At 38.8% G+C, this 16987-nt stretch overlaps 1 protein-coding gene across 13 annotated transcripts in view; it reads right to left on the bottom strand.

Moving 5' to 3' along the window:
* Sox6 (SRY-box transcription factor 6) overlaps positions 1–16987 on the bottom strand; it is a 550414-nt gene that overhangs the window by 322369 nt on the left and 211058 nt on the right. For 12 of the 13 annotated variants that reach the window (XM_050143185.1, XM_050143186.1, XM_050143179.1 and 9 more), the window contains one exon: positions 1331–1571. In XM_050143185.1, the coding sequence (XP_049999142.1) occupies positions 1331–1567 (237 nt within the window). In that variant the 5' untranslated portion in view covers positions 1568–1571. Of the gene's footprint in view, positions 1–1330; positions 1572–12938; positions 12988–14007; positions 14116–16987 lie in introns of all 13 variants that reach the window. The other variant, XM_050143182.1, reaches the window with a different exon arrangement.

The raw sequence follows: 16987 nt of genomic DNA, 5'->3' as shown, positions 1-16987 counted from the left end.
AAAAAAAAAAAAAAAAAGAAAAACAAATGATGTCATTTGGGAAAATCTGGAGATTATCATTTTAAGTGAAATAAGTTAAATGCACAAAGACAAGTATCTCCACCACATGTGACATTTAAGCCGAGTATGGAGGGAGAGGGGAACATTGACCTAAAAGGACTATTGGGAATGTAGAAGAGCAGAGAAAGACGGTGCTTAAGAAATGATAGTAGAGCAGGAAACTAAAACAAAAATTCTATATGCATGTATGGAAATGTCAATGAAATTTGTTAATCTGTAAATTGAGATGTGTTAACAAATAAATAAAAGTCTTTGGATCCTGGAATAAAACTAAAAATATTCAAAACTTGCTTCATTCATCTTTTGATCCCCACCCCCTTTCCTCATACTGCTCCAGAGCATAGGCTGTGTCTACAAAAATCATTTGAAAATAAAACTTTCTCCCTATACCATCATCCATCTCCATGTGCGCATTAGTTAGTAAGGCGTTTTGAAGGATACATTGTTTTTTGTTAAGGAATAAAACTCTCATTGTCTACTTAAGATTTTTTTTCATTAACTTAATTTTTGGTTATCCACAAGTTAAGAAATACAAGCCAGGGTTGAAACTTCTAATTTAATAAAATAAATTAAGGTTCTAGTTTCTTCTAGTTGATAAAAAATAAAAGGTTTTATTTGGAATAGGTAATTAAGTCACTCGTAGGTTTCTATTTTGATGGTTAAAAGACAAAATTTACCATGGGAAAGCTTCCTACTCTCCTCACAACCTGATGTTTCATTTCTGCTTATAGAGGAAGCCAAACAGTCTGAATAGTTACCCAGGAGCCTTGCTTGTTCCTTTGAAATTAATATATAAGTACAGGAGGAAAATCTTTATTATAAATCAAAACTTGTCATTAAAAATGATAGATTCCAATATTGTCTTACTGTAGATGTAGTCATGCTAGGATCTCATTCAAATGGATATATTTGCTTAACTTAATTTCTCAATATTAATACACAACCGCACTTCATTTTACTACCTATTTATGACATTACTAAATTCATCACATTAAACTGGAATAGAAAAATAAGATAACTGACTTTTTTTAAAAAAAAGTAAATCAATAATACTCTTGTCAAGGGGACCTAATGGTGGGACACAGCCTAGATCACAAACTGCTTTCCCAGTTTTCCCAATTACTAAAATAGTAACTGTATGTCTCGTGTTTGTTTTGTGACCTGAGCAGGAATAACACTGGAGCCATGTATTTTAACTTTCCTCCAAACACCTACTAATAATGAGGATGCAGACATAGTCGGTAGCAGTCGCCAGACTTTCAGTGCTCACCATTCTTTGCTGAGATGACAGAACGCTGTCCCAGTCAGCATCTTGTTGAATAGTACTGACCAGCGTCGGTAGCTCCTCAGAGTGAGGTTTGTTGTGCATTATGGGGTGCAGAGGCAGATGGGAGGCCGCATGTTGGTCACTGCCCTCTTCCTTTTCCCTTGAGGTCAAATCCTGGGTCATTGTTTCCTCTCCGTCAGTTGTACAGGCAAATGGAGAGGTGGCTTGCTTGGAAGACATTCTTCTGCAGAAGAAGGGAAACACCATGGATTAAAGAGGACTCTCAACAACAAAAGTAGATGTCATTCATTGTATTTGACTAATTTGAGCATAAAATAAAAATCCTTGAAACTGAGAGACAGAGTGTAAACCACAGACAAAGGGTGGATCGCTTGTCTGTTCTATGCCTCCTCTTGGCTTCCACTCTCTAAACATCTTCCCGCTAACTGCTGCATGTTTCCCCTTACGTAATCCCCAAACAAGATCTTTCTAAGTTTTCGTGATGTACAATATATGTATTTGTATGCCCTTCCTCCTAGTTTTCCCAACTAGACTATGAGTTTCTGGAGAGTGATTAGATTGGTGATTAGCAATGAAAGTAACAAGTGAATGAACTGATTGATGAGCCAGTTTGAAGAAAGACTTCAGAGTAAAAACATCTAACTTTCTCCCAAAGCTCTGAAGAATAGAAATAAGCCTAAATAGAAAACAGAAACTGAGTAAATAATTTGTCCTTAATATGCTAAGCAATTTGGCCATGATTTCCTAGTTTACATCTTGACTGTGAATGCCAGACCTTACACCAATGTGAAGCTTTTCTGAAGGCCTCCAGATACAGTAAGTATTGCTTGTTAACTTTTAAGTGACATGTTAACTGAGTGACTTCTAGAGTTAGATAAATCTTATAACAACTTTGTGACATTTGACTTGAGTTTTTGAAGTAATTATACCTCTATTTTATGACTGAAAGTAGATACATGATTTGTAGCATTTACTATGAAAAAATTAAATGCTTACTGTGCATACCAAAAGCTCATAAACCAGAATCATTTGTTGAAATCTCCACAAAGAAACAATCAAGAGACTGTGTGATGAGACCTTCATTTTGTACTTTATATGAGATCAGAAACTGTGATGTTATACAAAATTACAAAACTTTGAAACATCACTTTAGAAAGATGAATTTCTTGGGGAAGTGGTTAGTGACCAAACCACTAAAAGTTTACGAATTGAGGGAAGAAACCATTTTTCCCCTAAAACTTCACGTTGATTTTCATTTATTGTATTTCCTTTGAAACTGCTGTGTAATGAAGGGAATACAATCGCCACCTTAATTGCTCTTTAACATTAATTGATTTCATACCATTTTTAAATGCACAAATCAGTTAACATAGGGAACCACATGAGCATTTTTCAAATTAGCAAATCATTAACTTGCCTGTACTGTTTCTACAGACAAATAAATACTGATTAAAGGGTCTAGAAATCTGAGATTAACAGTTAAATTTACAAATCTGTCACATGCTTTCATGAATATTGCAGTGAAGGAAATATCAAGTGCAAGGAAAAATAATTAAGTTAATTCCAATTTAAACAGTAGTTTTTATGTAGCAGCCCATGTTTCACATAGGATTTAACAGCTAATGCTAAATTTCTCACAATTAATGAGGGGGCTCGGAGTTAGTATCCTACAGTGAAAAACATTAATAGAAGATCAGCTAATCTAATTATGCACAGTTCTAAATAAAAGTATTACAGGCTTTTGAAGTGCTTTGAAACATATTAAAATGCTGATAAAATACTTATAATAATCATTGTACAAATACTAAAACTTTCATCTATTTAGATGAGACTAAAAAATAAAATAGGGAAGGCATGCAGAAGAATAGCTCCATTTTCCTTAAAAAGAGAAACAATGTTCTAAAAAGTACTGTCTCAAAGACTCAGACGCATTCTTGAGTGACTTCTCTTGGTACTAACAAATGGACACATACATGTACACACGGAAAATCATAACCAGAGGATGGATTTTAGTATTCAAAGTCACTACAGAACCCGCTGTAATGGCCCCAGAAATACTCCAGCAAAACCAGGCAATTACAATGTCCTGCAAGTTATCAAGGGTGATCACAGACAGCAGGAGTGTTTTCATTGTTCAGATAATGGGCAGTTAGTGTTAAAGTAATCACACACAATAAAAACAAATGAATGAGTATACTGCCACCTTTTAGAAACAGTTAAATACAAGTGAAAGTCATAACCCAAAACTCAGAGTGACTTTGGTTCTCCCAACAAATAACTCTTATTACAAAGTTATCTGGTGCCTTCCAACAGCAGTATCTGTGATTAATGCTTAAGTAAAAATTAATCAGGATACAAAACCCAAAAGTGCAAACAGTCTCTTAAAGAATCATTTTGATGACAGACTATACTGGTTAACAATAGTGTACGATACTAATTAAACAGCCCTGCAGCTGTAAAAATAGATTCAATCTGTCCAAAGCTATGAGTTGAGTTTAAAGGCTGGTTGGTGAGAGTGTTTTTCTTAAGGAAGGCTGGGTCCTCAGTCTTAATCAGCCAATAAATTATTTCCTGCAATTACATTAAATAGAAAATTATCTTCAAATGGGGAGTGTTAATTGAAAATCAAAATTCAGAGGGAAGTTTAGAAATTACACGCTGAATACAATTAGTGGGGAAGGCTTCACCTCTCCTTCATCAGCAGTCTTCTGGTGAGCCCTCCAGTGACCCATCAGAGCCTATTTACACCGGCACACAAGCTGTCTTTTCTTTTACACCCACAAACACAAATGTGTATCGAGGTTGTAAATACCAGATAGGCTGCCAATATATCAAAGCCGACTGTTCATCCTCAGCTCACACCACAACTGGGACAGAGGAGTAGGGGAGGTAGGAGAACCAGGTAAGGAAGGTACGCCTGGCTCCCCAGCCCATCCCTTTGTAACAAGGTCAACATGCTGTGTCCCAAGAGCACTTTTCAGATCATACTTTCCTTCCCCGGCTGTGCTTGTTTTATTAGCATTCTTAACTATGTTGTACACAGAGGAAAAGAAGACTCTTGTTCTCTCACCAAGGTATTTCCTTTTGATAAAAATGTTGGGCTCTTTCAGTTTGTTCTCAACAGTAGCTTTGTCATTGTATCATACTATTCTAGGTCAGTAGTTTTCAGCCTGAAAAAGTTCCTCATGTTGTGGCAACCCTCAACCATAAAATTATTTTGTATCTAGCTCATAACTGTAATTTGTTATTGTTATGTATCATAATGTAAATGTCTAATATGCAGGGTATCTTATATGTGACTCCTATAGGGGTTGCAACCTATAGGCCGAGAATCACTGTTCTAAGTGGTGCTTTTGTTTGTTTGTTTTATAGGAAAATGCACACGACTCACTTTTAACACATATTTTTTTAAATATTACAATCATTGTGTGTGTGCCAAGCATGCATGTGTGAAGGACAGACAACAACTTACAGGAGTCGGTTCTCTCCTTCCTCCATACAGATCCTAGAGACAGGACTTGAGTTGTCATTGCTTTTAGCTGCAAGCGCCTTTATCTGCTGAGCCAGCTTGCTATCATGTAGTTTAGAAAATAAATCATAGATTTACTACTATCGGATTTGGTTTTTATATGTAAATCGTTATACAATCTTTCAATTTAACTGATACATCCTTATTCGTTTCGTTTCTTTAGTATTACCCTTTTAATGTTCTTTTTAACATTGGGTGAGGGAATGGAGGGGGAGGTGCAAGCATGCACTTGCCAAGTAGTGCATGTGGAGGTCAGAGGACAACTTTCAGGGTGAGCTCTGCTCTAGGAACTGAACGCACATCAGGCTTGCACGGCAAGCTCTTGTAAGTAACCTCACTTTGGCACTCTTGCTAGCCCTAGAATTTCCCTTCCGCGCATTTTCCTAGAGCGATTGGACTGCACTCTAGAAAGCACAGACACTCGGCTTTGGTGAAACCCTTACTCCAATCACTGTACCCACGTCACCTGCTTTAGGAATCCACGAATCAAATACACCTTGTTAATTGAGATTTTCCAGCTTTGCGTGCAATTCTTGCACTTATTTTGAATGTACACATGAATGATACTATGCATCACAAAAATGTTCCCATCTACTCCATCCCTCTGTGCATCAGCTAGCACCTTACCTAGCTATGTCCCACACAACTAATGAGAAAAAAAAATTAAAATCCTTGTGAAAATAGTCAATTTCTATGTGACTTTACTTTGTTTTATTTTTGCTCTATTATAACTTAAAAATCATTCAAATGAATTGTTTTTTTAATTTGTATTAAAAAAAATATCTTCCTAGTTAGAGCCCCTGAAAACAGGGGTTTATAATGGAAGTGCTGACACAACCCTACTAAAGCAGCGCAAATGTTGCCGCTATAATACACAAAATCAAGTTCTATTATTCTCAACTCTCCTCGCTCATGGGATTTTTCTTTGCTGTGCTCCCAGCCAAACTGCTGAAGCATGAAAAATTTAAATGCAATCAAATGTGCCCAATTCTACTTTACTAGAACAAGTGTCTACAGTGGTACAATCTTAAAAGGAAATGCAACAGATTTGTTTGGTGTTTTTTTTAACTGTTTATTTATAATACAGTGCATTGGAGATCAAATAAAAGAGGAAATTACACTCACATGGTACCAGTGTATTGACTACACAGAGCACATTATAATCAGAGAGGAAAACTACATTGTCAACTTATCACACTGGTTAAACAAGATGGTTTTCTGGGGCATAGCTATTATCAAGGAAAACCTCCAAAAAGAAGTGTATTGTATGTCTTTGGGACATGTAAAACTCAGTTCCCATCATATGTTCCCTACACTCAAACCATCTCTGCCCAACAGATCAGGTGAATTCTCTCAATGCTAGACCACTGGAAATAACCTCCAGTTTGAGATTTGGGGGAACAAGATGGACAGAGACAAGCCTCCATAATTAACAATGCCCTCCAGGATGCCAGCAGGAACAGGTCCATCTCTATAAAAGTAAAAACCCTCCACTCCAGCCCTACAGCCAGGTAGGAATGTTTAGGTCATTACAAAGTAACTCAGATGGTAAAAGTGCTTCCTGTTCTTGAATAGGAAAGGTGAGGAGGTCTGAGCTATATAGAAGAAAGGATGGTGGGGCTTCCATCCATATAAGTCCTCTGCTTCAGAAGAGTTTGCTTATGTTCCAATATTATGGCACAGAAATATTTTTTAATATTTCATTACTTTTTTGATTATTATCAAATTAACACTTATTTTGGGGTATGTGGCACTTATTATTCAAAAGAATTGTGTGTGTGTGTGTGAGAGAGAGAGACAACAATGAAAAAAGAAAAAGAGGCCACGAATTTGAAAAAGAGCAAGGAGGGGTATATGGGAGGGTTTGGAGTAAGGAAAGGGAGAAGGAAATGATGTAATTATTATAATCTCAAGAATAAAAGAAGCAATAAAACTAAAAGCAAAAAAGACATACTGTTCTAACATAAAGCAGCACTTTAATAGTTCATTTACTTATGAGAAAAATTTTAAAGTTCAGTCCAACACTTACAGTTATTATTTTGAAGATCTGTTCTGGACAATTCATGTAGACTCATCCCAGTTAGAGAGGTTACTTGAATACTACACTTGATCTGATACTGAGAAATTAACTGGTTTTTCAAAACATAACATAATGCTTTTGACTCTAAGGAGCATGAGTAACAGATACGCTCAGCTGCCAAAATGCACAATGCCCAGGAACCTCACAAAGGATTCCAGTCCACCCAGCCCAGGGCAAAGAATAACTTCCAAACCTCTTCCTGTGCCTCTAATTCCCACGTCCAGGGACTCAAGAGGGTTATAAGGAAAAGCTTAGCTCTAAAGTGAAGAAAGTCCTTGGGGGCTGCAGAGATGGCCCATTTGGTGAAGAACACTTGTTGCTCTTGCAGAGGACTTGTGTTTGATTCCCACCACTCACGTGGTAGTTGACAACCCTCTGTAATTCTGGCTCCAGGGGGTCCAGTGTCCCCTTCTGACATCCGAGCTCACCAGGCACCTGTGTGATACACAGATTTGCATGCAGGCAGAACACCCATTTACACAAATAAATAGATCTTAAAATGTTTAATTTACACATAATAATCAAATGAAGAAGCTCCTTGTAGGACCTTCCCCTGGAGAGGTCATGGCTGCTGCTGGGTCTCTGTGTTCTCTGAAGCCCACAATCCCGTGTCATCTCCACTTCACCTCCAAACGCCCATGGGCTTTTTACAAGGTTTTTCTTCCTTGTCCAAGTTTAATAAGCAACTGACAGAATGCAAGCTCTCAGGGCTACTGGAAAACCTACAACCCTGTCTTCCTCCTAGCATCTCAGCCCTTCTCTCCGAGTTTCTATAGAGCCACTGAGAGGTGAAGCCTGTTAGGAACCTCATTGATCTGAGCAAGCTGCAAAGTTGACAGAGCTGAGGCAAAATGACATACACTTGATGTGTGAGTAAGAAGGGGCTTAAATTAATGGGTCTTGACTTTCTTAAGGCCTCTAATTTTCCATACCAATGCACCAAAATTGTCACCAAAGGCCCTCTGAGGTTGTTACAGAACAGGAACTACCTGGAACAGATTCCTCTCAAGTCATCAGAGTTTGTATCTCTGGTGTCTATATTTAGCTGACAATGTTGCTGTCACTTTATATAGCTTAAGACTGTTCTTTGGACTAGAGCTCATATGTCTTGGAATGCTTTGACTCATGAATTGTTTCTCCTGATAATGTTACATCACGTAACCACCTCTGTCTAATTGGTCAGTGTCTGCTAAAAGGCACAGGCAACCCGCCCAACGACTGGCCTCTGGTTGACTGCCTATGGAAAACCTAAAATTATCACATTTGTCCCTGTGTATCCAGTTTCTAAGATCAAAACAACTTGATATCATGGAGCCACTATACTTTTTGCTTGATAGAAATAAAACTGAGTTTTCTCATAGTTTATCTACCAGTAGCTGTTGGAAATTTTGCTTTGGAAAGCCACTACCAGAGAATATAAATAAAATCAGTGGCTTGACAGTCAGATCAAAACCAAACAATGGCTACTATAAATACACACCCTAACCCAGAGGGTTTTAATCAAGCTCAGCCACTGCACAGCTCAACTGAAAGACCTCCTCATGGTTTGTGTGCAAGAAGGCTGTCTAAAATAACAGCATGAGGATTTATTCCCACATGCCCACTTAGAACATTCTCTTCACAGGGGATGGGAACCCTAATTTTTCAAGAGGTGTCCCCACCAAGCTGAACCCGATCCACTAATAAAAGTGTCCAGTTTGGGGACATCTCATCTGCTTATTAAGAAAAGTTACAAACTAGAGTCACATCTTCGCAGACAGAAAGTATAAAAAGTTATCCCTGCATTTATTTGCCCACTCTTCCTCCACTGTGACTTTCTGACTAATATTTTCAGAAAAGAAGAGAGAAATGAAAATCGGATACTATTGAGATATTTTTTCCAATGTGAAATCTCAAACATGGCGATATTGGGCAAAATTATGTAAAGAAGCTGATTTTCTAGGGTCTCTTCAGTTACATAAAGCTATGGGGCAATTCTCTCTGGCAAGGAAATATCACACATTTCAGATTCCTATCCAAGAAGGGTGGGAAAGAAGAGAAGGCAGGGAGAAGGAAGAGAGGGGGGGTAAGAGAAAGGAAGAAGGAGAGCAGTGGGGGTGGGGGCAGAGGAAAGGAAGGGGAGCAAGAAGCCTGGCTTTACAGCTCATTTTCAGTTTGTCTCCTTAATGAAAACCTCATTGCACAGTCCTGAAAACCGTCTCTGAAGCATTTCTGATTCAGCAGAGGTTACACAAGCATCAAAGCAGTTAAATATAGGTGCCAAACCGCATTGCCAGGAGCTCTCAGTACTGTGAGTTAGTATTACCTGACAGCTTGGTGAATATAAAATTACTTGTTTCTCCAATTGAAGACAATCAAATTGTCACCTTCCATTGTAATAATGCACAAGTAGTGATCAGCAAAGTGCAAACATAATTACCACAAAGAAAACAAAAAATCAAATCTAAACCTCTCTACAGAGTAAACACATTTATCTGGCTCCCCCAATAAGAAAAAACACTTTAATCCTGAGTGTGCGATGCAAGCTCCATATTGTGTAACAATAAGATTTATTAGTCTTACATCAAGTAAAAATGGAAAACAACAAGAAACACCAATTTATGGAGAATGAAACAAATATAAATAGGAGCCTCACAACCTTACCGACAGGGTGCAAAGACCTACAGGTGACATCACAGTGGCTTACACCAATTACACTCAGCAGCACATCCATCACACACACACACACACACACACACACACACACACACACACACAAAAACCCTCACGTCCAGAAATTTCTTTCTAGCATAGACTCCTTCCTGAGAGTGGAAATCCAACCTCATTAGCTTTTACTTAACTTTTCTTTAAAAAAGAAAGAAACTGTATACTTTGTCTTCTAAATTGGCTTAAATTTTTGAGGTTGGAAATTTATCCTACAAATTAATTATTTCTATAAAAATTTAGAAAAAAAATGAATTCTTTTTGAGACCTTAAGCATCTGAAATTCTTGCCAAGACTGGTGACCAAACTGACTCACTCTCCCGAGGACTCCATAACTCCAAACTGGTTTGGCTTTGAAGCTGGAACTGGCTCTCCCACACACTGATGATGCCATGGTCCAGGCAAAAACTATTATCATCAGTGTCCTGACACATAAAAAGGAAACCTACCACATAAAGCTCTCTTAGCAAAGTCATTAATGTTCTTTTATATTTAACTCTTTTATATCTAACTCAAAATTTAAAATGCTAAGATTCAGATAGTTCCCTCCAATATGGTAACACACACACACTCACAAACACACACAAACACACACACACTTCCCTTTCCCCAAACACTCCCACTTTAGAGGACTCTTCTTCCATCAACAGTGTCCTTCCTTTACTAGAAAGATGTATAAGGTTGCTAAGTCTGGTCCTCCACTTCTGCCTCTCACCTCTGCTCTACAAAGTCTCGCTTCTAATCACTCACCCACCCACAAGCAGCTAGTTAGCAGAGGAGCAAGAGACCTGCACCAGGTGAAGGAACAAACTGGGCACCATCAACAGCTAAGGATTACCTGAGCCTGAATCTAAGAATACAAATCAAAGAGTGACAATCTGGTATGTCACTCCCTGTCTGGACACTTCCTTGAGACCAGTCTGAATTCTCCTTGCATTCCACTTTCTTCATTCTGTGTTGTCACGGAAGTGTAAGAGATGCTCACACAGGCAGACTGCGTGCACAGTCAGAAACTCTAGGTGGGGAGAACCAGAAGGGAGAAGTCAGGTCTCAGGGGCAAGTTTTGACTATGATATCTGATAAATTTCCTGTTGTCTAGTGAAACATTTGGATGAGGGGAGAATAATACTTCTAGAAAATTATCATTTCCCTCATTCTTACAGTTTTCACGTAACATAACAACCTTTTTCTTTCCAAGAGATCCCTACACAGTGAACATCTCCTAGCTGAGGGGATATGAGGATGTGACCAGAAGTTTTGAACTTCAGAGATGTTCATTCCTTGACATTCCCAGAGATAACATATAATATATACAAGAAAAGGCATGCCTTGTCAGAGAAACATTGCTAGGGCTCCAGCAGACACTGTCACAGGCTCTGTAAGTGGAAGAAAAGATTTTTATATGTTGTGACCCACAGACAGACTCCCACCTGTCCTGTTCATTGCTGGATCTCAGTGCCTGGCAGCATGCACCACACCTTACAGATGCTCCGTGGTACTAGGAAGACAGGCAGAGGGAAAGTAGAGAGGGCATAATGAGAAAATGGATCATTCTTTATTACCTAAGTGGACAATTACAAACATTCGTGTCACACGCTGAGGCTGCCACTGTCACCTCTCTTCTGCCCCTGTGCTCTTCTTGATCAGGCCTCTCCAGGCTTAATTTCTAAAGCCCGTGATTACCTTTTCTAGTTCCTTCCCTGAAAGGCCCAAACAACCACAAGTTGTTAATATTAAGATACACTCTGCAATGCCATAGCAACAGAATTTAAAACTAGCTTCATCAGAATTTTCCACAGTGCCTTCCCTTGTTTACCCAGGTCCAGAAGAGCATGATTCTCAGAGGTGTCCATGCTCCTCACTGCCAGCCTGCCTCAGCTGCATCAGACTGCCCTGGTGATGTCTCTCAGGCCCTCCTTGCTCACCATACTTATAATTACCTCAGGACAGGGTTTACTGCGCATCAGGCTCAAACTCCAGCAACCTACTCGAAACTAGCTTGTCTCTTTCATTGCCTTCCCCTTTCAAATGAATTGCTGCCATTCCATCTGCCTCCACTTTCCTAATCAAAACATCAGTAGCTCTCCCCTGGAGACACAATGAAATCAAAACTCCTGACCCAGGCATTCAAGACCCTGCACCCAAATCCACCCAGCCTTTCTAACCTGCCTTCTCCGGGCTACACCTGCACTTTCCACTCTGTGTACACTGGTAGTCTCGAGCTTTTCTCAGGTTTTCTGCCTTTGTTCTACCTACTCCCTGTCATTTCCCTCACCTCCCAGGAAGTCATTCTTGCAACATTTATTCAATATTTGATACACACACCCTACACAACCTTATTTTTTTAAGAAAATTAAAGAATGATAAAACATAAACAATTATATAAATTATCCCAACTAGGCTCTTTCTTTCCAAGAAAGAGAACAAAATTCCATGTTTCTCTGCATCCCCTGGTGCCTACCTAGCACAATATTTGGTGCAAAGACAAATCAGTAAATATTGTCCAGTTGTTTAAATGCTATTCAAGTAAGGAGAAACACGTAGGATATTAAACTAACCAGAAAAACAGCAGCAGTAACAGAAGATTTAAAGTGAAGCTTCAGTGGATGAGGGTAGGTTGGGGGAGGGGAAGAGGAAGGTGGAAGGAGGGGAGAGAAGGGAAACTGTGGCTGGTATGTAAAATGAATAAAAAAAATTCTAAAATAAAAAACAATAAAATGAAGCTTCTAAACCAATTCCATACACAATTGTCTCATCTTCCCACATGCTCTGAACCATTAAATACACTTCGAATTTTAAACATAAGGGCAATTAAAAAGCCACACCAATCATTAATTTATGTTTCCAGGAACATTAAAAAGATGAGCAAATGTGGTAGTAAGTGGATAGATGATGGCTAGACAGATGGATATTGGAGAAATCACTGAAAGACGCAGTTTCCCCTGGAAGCTTAGAAAGTCCTTGCCCTATGCTCTATGTTATCACACACAGTGTGAACTCATGTTCTCAGGGAGCTGTAGGAGTTAGGTGATGTTTCTGCTCAGTTTAATTTTAAGGAAACCAAAGAACAACACTGCTTATTTTTAAAAAGATAAAATAAAACTTAAGGCCAAGTGAGATTACACATGCCTATAATTCCAGCACTCAGGAGGCAGAGACAGGAAGATAGTTCCAGGTTCAAGGCTTTCTTAGTCTACATAGGAACTCAGAGGCCAGCCAGGACCATATAACAAAAACCGTGTCTCATAAAGACAAACAGAAAATAAAACAGCACTCACCCAAGGCCATACCGAGAAAACAGAGGGCAGAATGCTGGTAGTCTAACTCCTAGGCAGAAAATAGGGTTAAAGATTTTTTAAATATAAACTATTAGTTCTTTCCAATTATCACATGAATCCTTCATTACTAATATATTCCATCCATATAGAATTTTATTATAAATATTGTGTGTGTTTGTATGTTCTAAATTGTTCACTTAATTAAACCTTAGTGAAAAGACCCATTTTCATTTGTTTTCTTTTGGCCTGAGGTATAGCTCGATGGCAGAGTGTTTTCCTAGCTCTGGATTTGATGACTAGTACTTTAAACATGAAAGATAATTACTAATCCTAGAGTTAGAGGTACTTGAATACTAGATAACAACTGGGAGTAGGAACAGAGGTAAAGACAGGCAGAGAGAGATGAGAAAGAAGAGGCAGGGAAAGAGGGGGAAAGAAGAGGAGTGGTATGGTAGCTGAATGAGAATGGCCCCCACAGGCTCATATATTTGTATGTTTGGATGCAGTTAGTGGTACTGTTTGGGAAGAATTAGGAGGCGTGGCCTTGTTGGAGGAGATGTGTCCCTTATGGTGGGGTCTCTCTCTCTCTCCGCCGTATGGTTGTTGTCTCAACATCTAAGCCTTAGTTACTGCTCCAGCACCAATGCCTACTACCTGTTGCCATGCTCTCTACCATGATGGTAGTGAGCCTTAACGAGGTTCCCCAAATTAAAAGCTTTCTTTCATAAGTTGCTTTAGTCATAGTCTGTAATGGCAATAGAAAAGTAACTAAGACAAGCAGGAAGAAGAAGAGGTTGTTGAACAGGCCACTCTGACTCTCCTTCCAGGCACTTTGACAGCAAAATCAGTTGAGCAAGTAACTGCAGCTTCTAGTACAAGAGACTGGGAGGGGCACTGTAGTTTCTAAGAATTGTTTCTTAACATAAACCATGTTTTTCTAGCTTGAATTTTCTGGTAAACATTGATTACCCACATATAACTATGTCCTTAAATGGTCAATAGTAAAATTCAAGAATATCACTGCTCATTCATTTCAAGGCCTAGAGAATGAGAATCAATTTCTACTCACCAGCTCTGACCACAGAAGCCACCCTGGACACAGGTCAGGGCTGGAACCACTTCAAGAGGTATAGCTCCTACTGCTATACCATCTAGAAAAGCAGGTGTCAGGGGAGCCCTAAGGGAAAAGGAAACAAGAGCTCTGGCAATATTCATTTAGCTACAACTGTTCAGTTGATCCCAGTAAGGGCACAGGAACTCAAACAGCCTCTCAAAAACTTAAAAACTGACTGCGTAGGATATTACGTATACCTTAACTTCTAGGGGAAAAAAGCAGATAAGCTTCAGACACGAGGACATGAATTGTTCTAAACTGTCACTGTCTGTCACCAGCAACACAGATTTCTGAGTGTTTCCTATGTGCAAAGCAGCCTGCCTTCACAGATAACTAAGGTGCCACTATCGTGGGTTTTCACTCCATATTTCTGCAACTTTCTACCTTCCTTATAGTTATTTGCTTTAAATTTCTCACTTGCATTTGCTGGTGACATATTATCATAAACAGCTCCAGGAGAACATGAGAATCCAATTGTCTCCATGAATCACTGCACAGAATTGTTTTGCTTATCATTATGAAAGTCAAATGTGGCTGCCCACAGTCTTGCATGTTAAGAGACTCTTTACTGAGCACCTAACTACATCTATCAAACTAAGAACCTCTGGCTTTCCCCCACTCTGGTGTTTGCTGTAAGAAAGAATTGGATATTATTCGTAGTCATGGGCCCCGATCATGAATGTGTGTCTTTCAACTTCCCAAACCTAACTGAGACAGTTATCTGGATGACTTTTAGTACTGCCATGCCTAGTCTGTCATCTACTTAGATTTCTTTAAAAATAAATATTTATTTGTATCTATGGTGCCTAAAGCTGGAAAACACCACACTTGTCTTAACAGAATCTGTTGTCAGATGGAAGACTGGTATGGTTGGAAGATTTTTATATGGAATTTAAATCTTGAACCCCTCGCTTAATAGAACTATGAACTTAAGAAATCACTTAACTTTCTGAGCCTCCATATCCCCATTTGTACAACAGGGGTCAACTCATGTACCTTTAAGTTGATGTGAAGGTTAAACTAGTGACTGTGAAAGTACCTAGCATTTAGTAGAAATAGAAAGAGTGCTAAATTACTTCAAATAAAAGTTAAAGAAAAAATATTTGGGCCCAAACAAAACCAATAAAAATTTTTAAAGGAAGAAATTCTGAATTTTTAGAAACACACATTTAAAGTTCTACTCAGTGAAAGTTTACTAGTTTCAGTCTATCTGTGACCCAGTAAATGAACCAGTGACAAAGTACATTTTATAGAGAGAGGCTCATACACAACACCTCTGCAGAGAGCTACAGATAAGACAGTCTTTACACTGGAAGACCAGATCCTACTGGCCACACTCCTGAGAGCTGTTTTCCAAGAACAGAGCAGAATGTGAGATGCTGGCTGTTTATTTGGGCCTCCCTATGTCCATCTCCTTCCTTGATTTTCAATAGCAATAAACAAACAAACAAACAAACAGTCCAAAAAAATTGGATACTGTAACCACTCGATTTAAATTGATTTTTAAACAAATCAATCTTATTATAAACCTTATTTCCATTAGTACTGAGATTAACTTGACAGTACACAGAAAGTCTAAGCCACTCATGTTTCCAAAATGCATGAATGCTTTTCAGAGTACACACTTGCTTTTCTTTCGGGGAAACCAGTGCCCTGAGCAGCAGTGATTCCTGGCCTTACATGAGAGGCTCCAAAATGCTTCTTGTTTTACACAATTTTCTCTATTTCTAAATCAAGTCGAGGAGCCAGTTCCTAAGGCTGTGCTAAAGAACCGCAAGGCAGCTTCATGGGCTGACTGAAGACACAGGACATGTTTCCTCTCACTGCGATTTACGTTAAAGAAGCAAACGTGTCCCGTCTGGAGTTTTAGTGACTTAATTATTGCAAAATAGATGTTCTTCTCTGAGGCTCGGTCAAAAACGCTATTCACCGCCGCTTGGGGTGCCTATTTGTATGATTTGAAGCTGAACGTCCCAATAGGACAAACTCGCCTGAGGACGGAGCTCATAGACAGTGAGGTCTCTAGGGTAGCTGGATGAGAAAAGAAACAAATAAATATTTTGAACTTTGCCAAGCACTACAGGGAATAAACTCAGGGAGTTTGTTGCTCAGAAAAAATATATATGGAAGAAACAAACGACAGAATAAAGGGGGTTGAAGTGAAGAGATTAATAAAGCATTGTTTAATTCATTTCTCAGAAGTCAATTCAATGCACTGCAGTTTCATGGGAAAATGCCTTTATTTAATATAGGTATATGGTTCAGCACTGTAAATCCTGATAGGATAGCAGTCTATCTTAGTTAAATTGCTGTGAGCATTGATCACTCTAAGTTCTTTAGTTAAAGCACACCAGTAATTACCCAGTGGCCTGCTTGACAATTGTACCTATTTGAAATGTTTATTACAATGAAATATTTTCATTAGAGAGGTATCTTTACCACAGTACATAAGGTACCTTGTCAGATGCAACATGCCTTAGAAAGCAGCAAGGAGTGAGGGACAGGCTGATTTTGCCCAAAGAGTTCCTGTATGAAGTCTGTCATTCTTCCTACATAATAATATACCAGGACCTTACACTACACAGGAAAAAGAAATACGTGCATTTTAAAAATCTAATAAATACTACTCAGAAAGGTGTGGGTGTGTGTGTTAAACCGCCAGGAAAATCAAATCCTTTTTTTAAAAAAAAAAAATTCATTACAATTCCCTAGCAAGATTAAAAATGTCATACAAAAATGCCTTTCAAGTTATTAGTCCGTTACCGTGACATCAGCAGCTCCTCACACACAGTCATCCCACCCAATCAGGGAGGCTTTGAAGTTTCGAAAATTAGAAGGGAAAGTAACACAGTTAAGACCTGTGACAGCTAAAAGAGGCACAAATCACTCACACGAAGTGGCTGCTCCTCCACGCTTCAATTCGGCTTTCTCTTGC

This window comes from Alexandromys fortis, unplaced genomic scaffold (assembly GCF_014885135.2).
Source record: "Alexandromys fortis isolate MF-2015 unplaced genomic scaffold, M_Fortis_MF-2015_v1.1 scaffold_45, whole genome shotgun sequence".
NCBI classification, from domain to species: domain Eukaryota; kingdom Metazoa; phylum Chordata; class Mammalia; order Rodentia; family Cricetidae; genus Alexandromys; species Alexandromys fortis.
The sequence above is the reverse complement of the archived record's forward strand: the minus strand, read 5'-3'. Positions and strand labels throughout refer to the sequence as shown.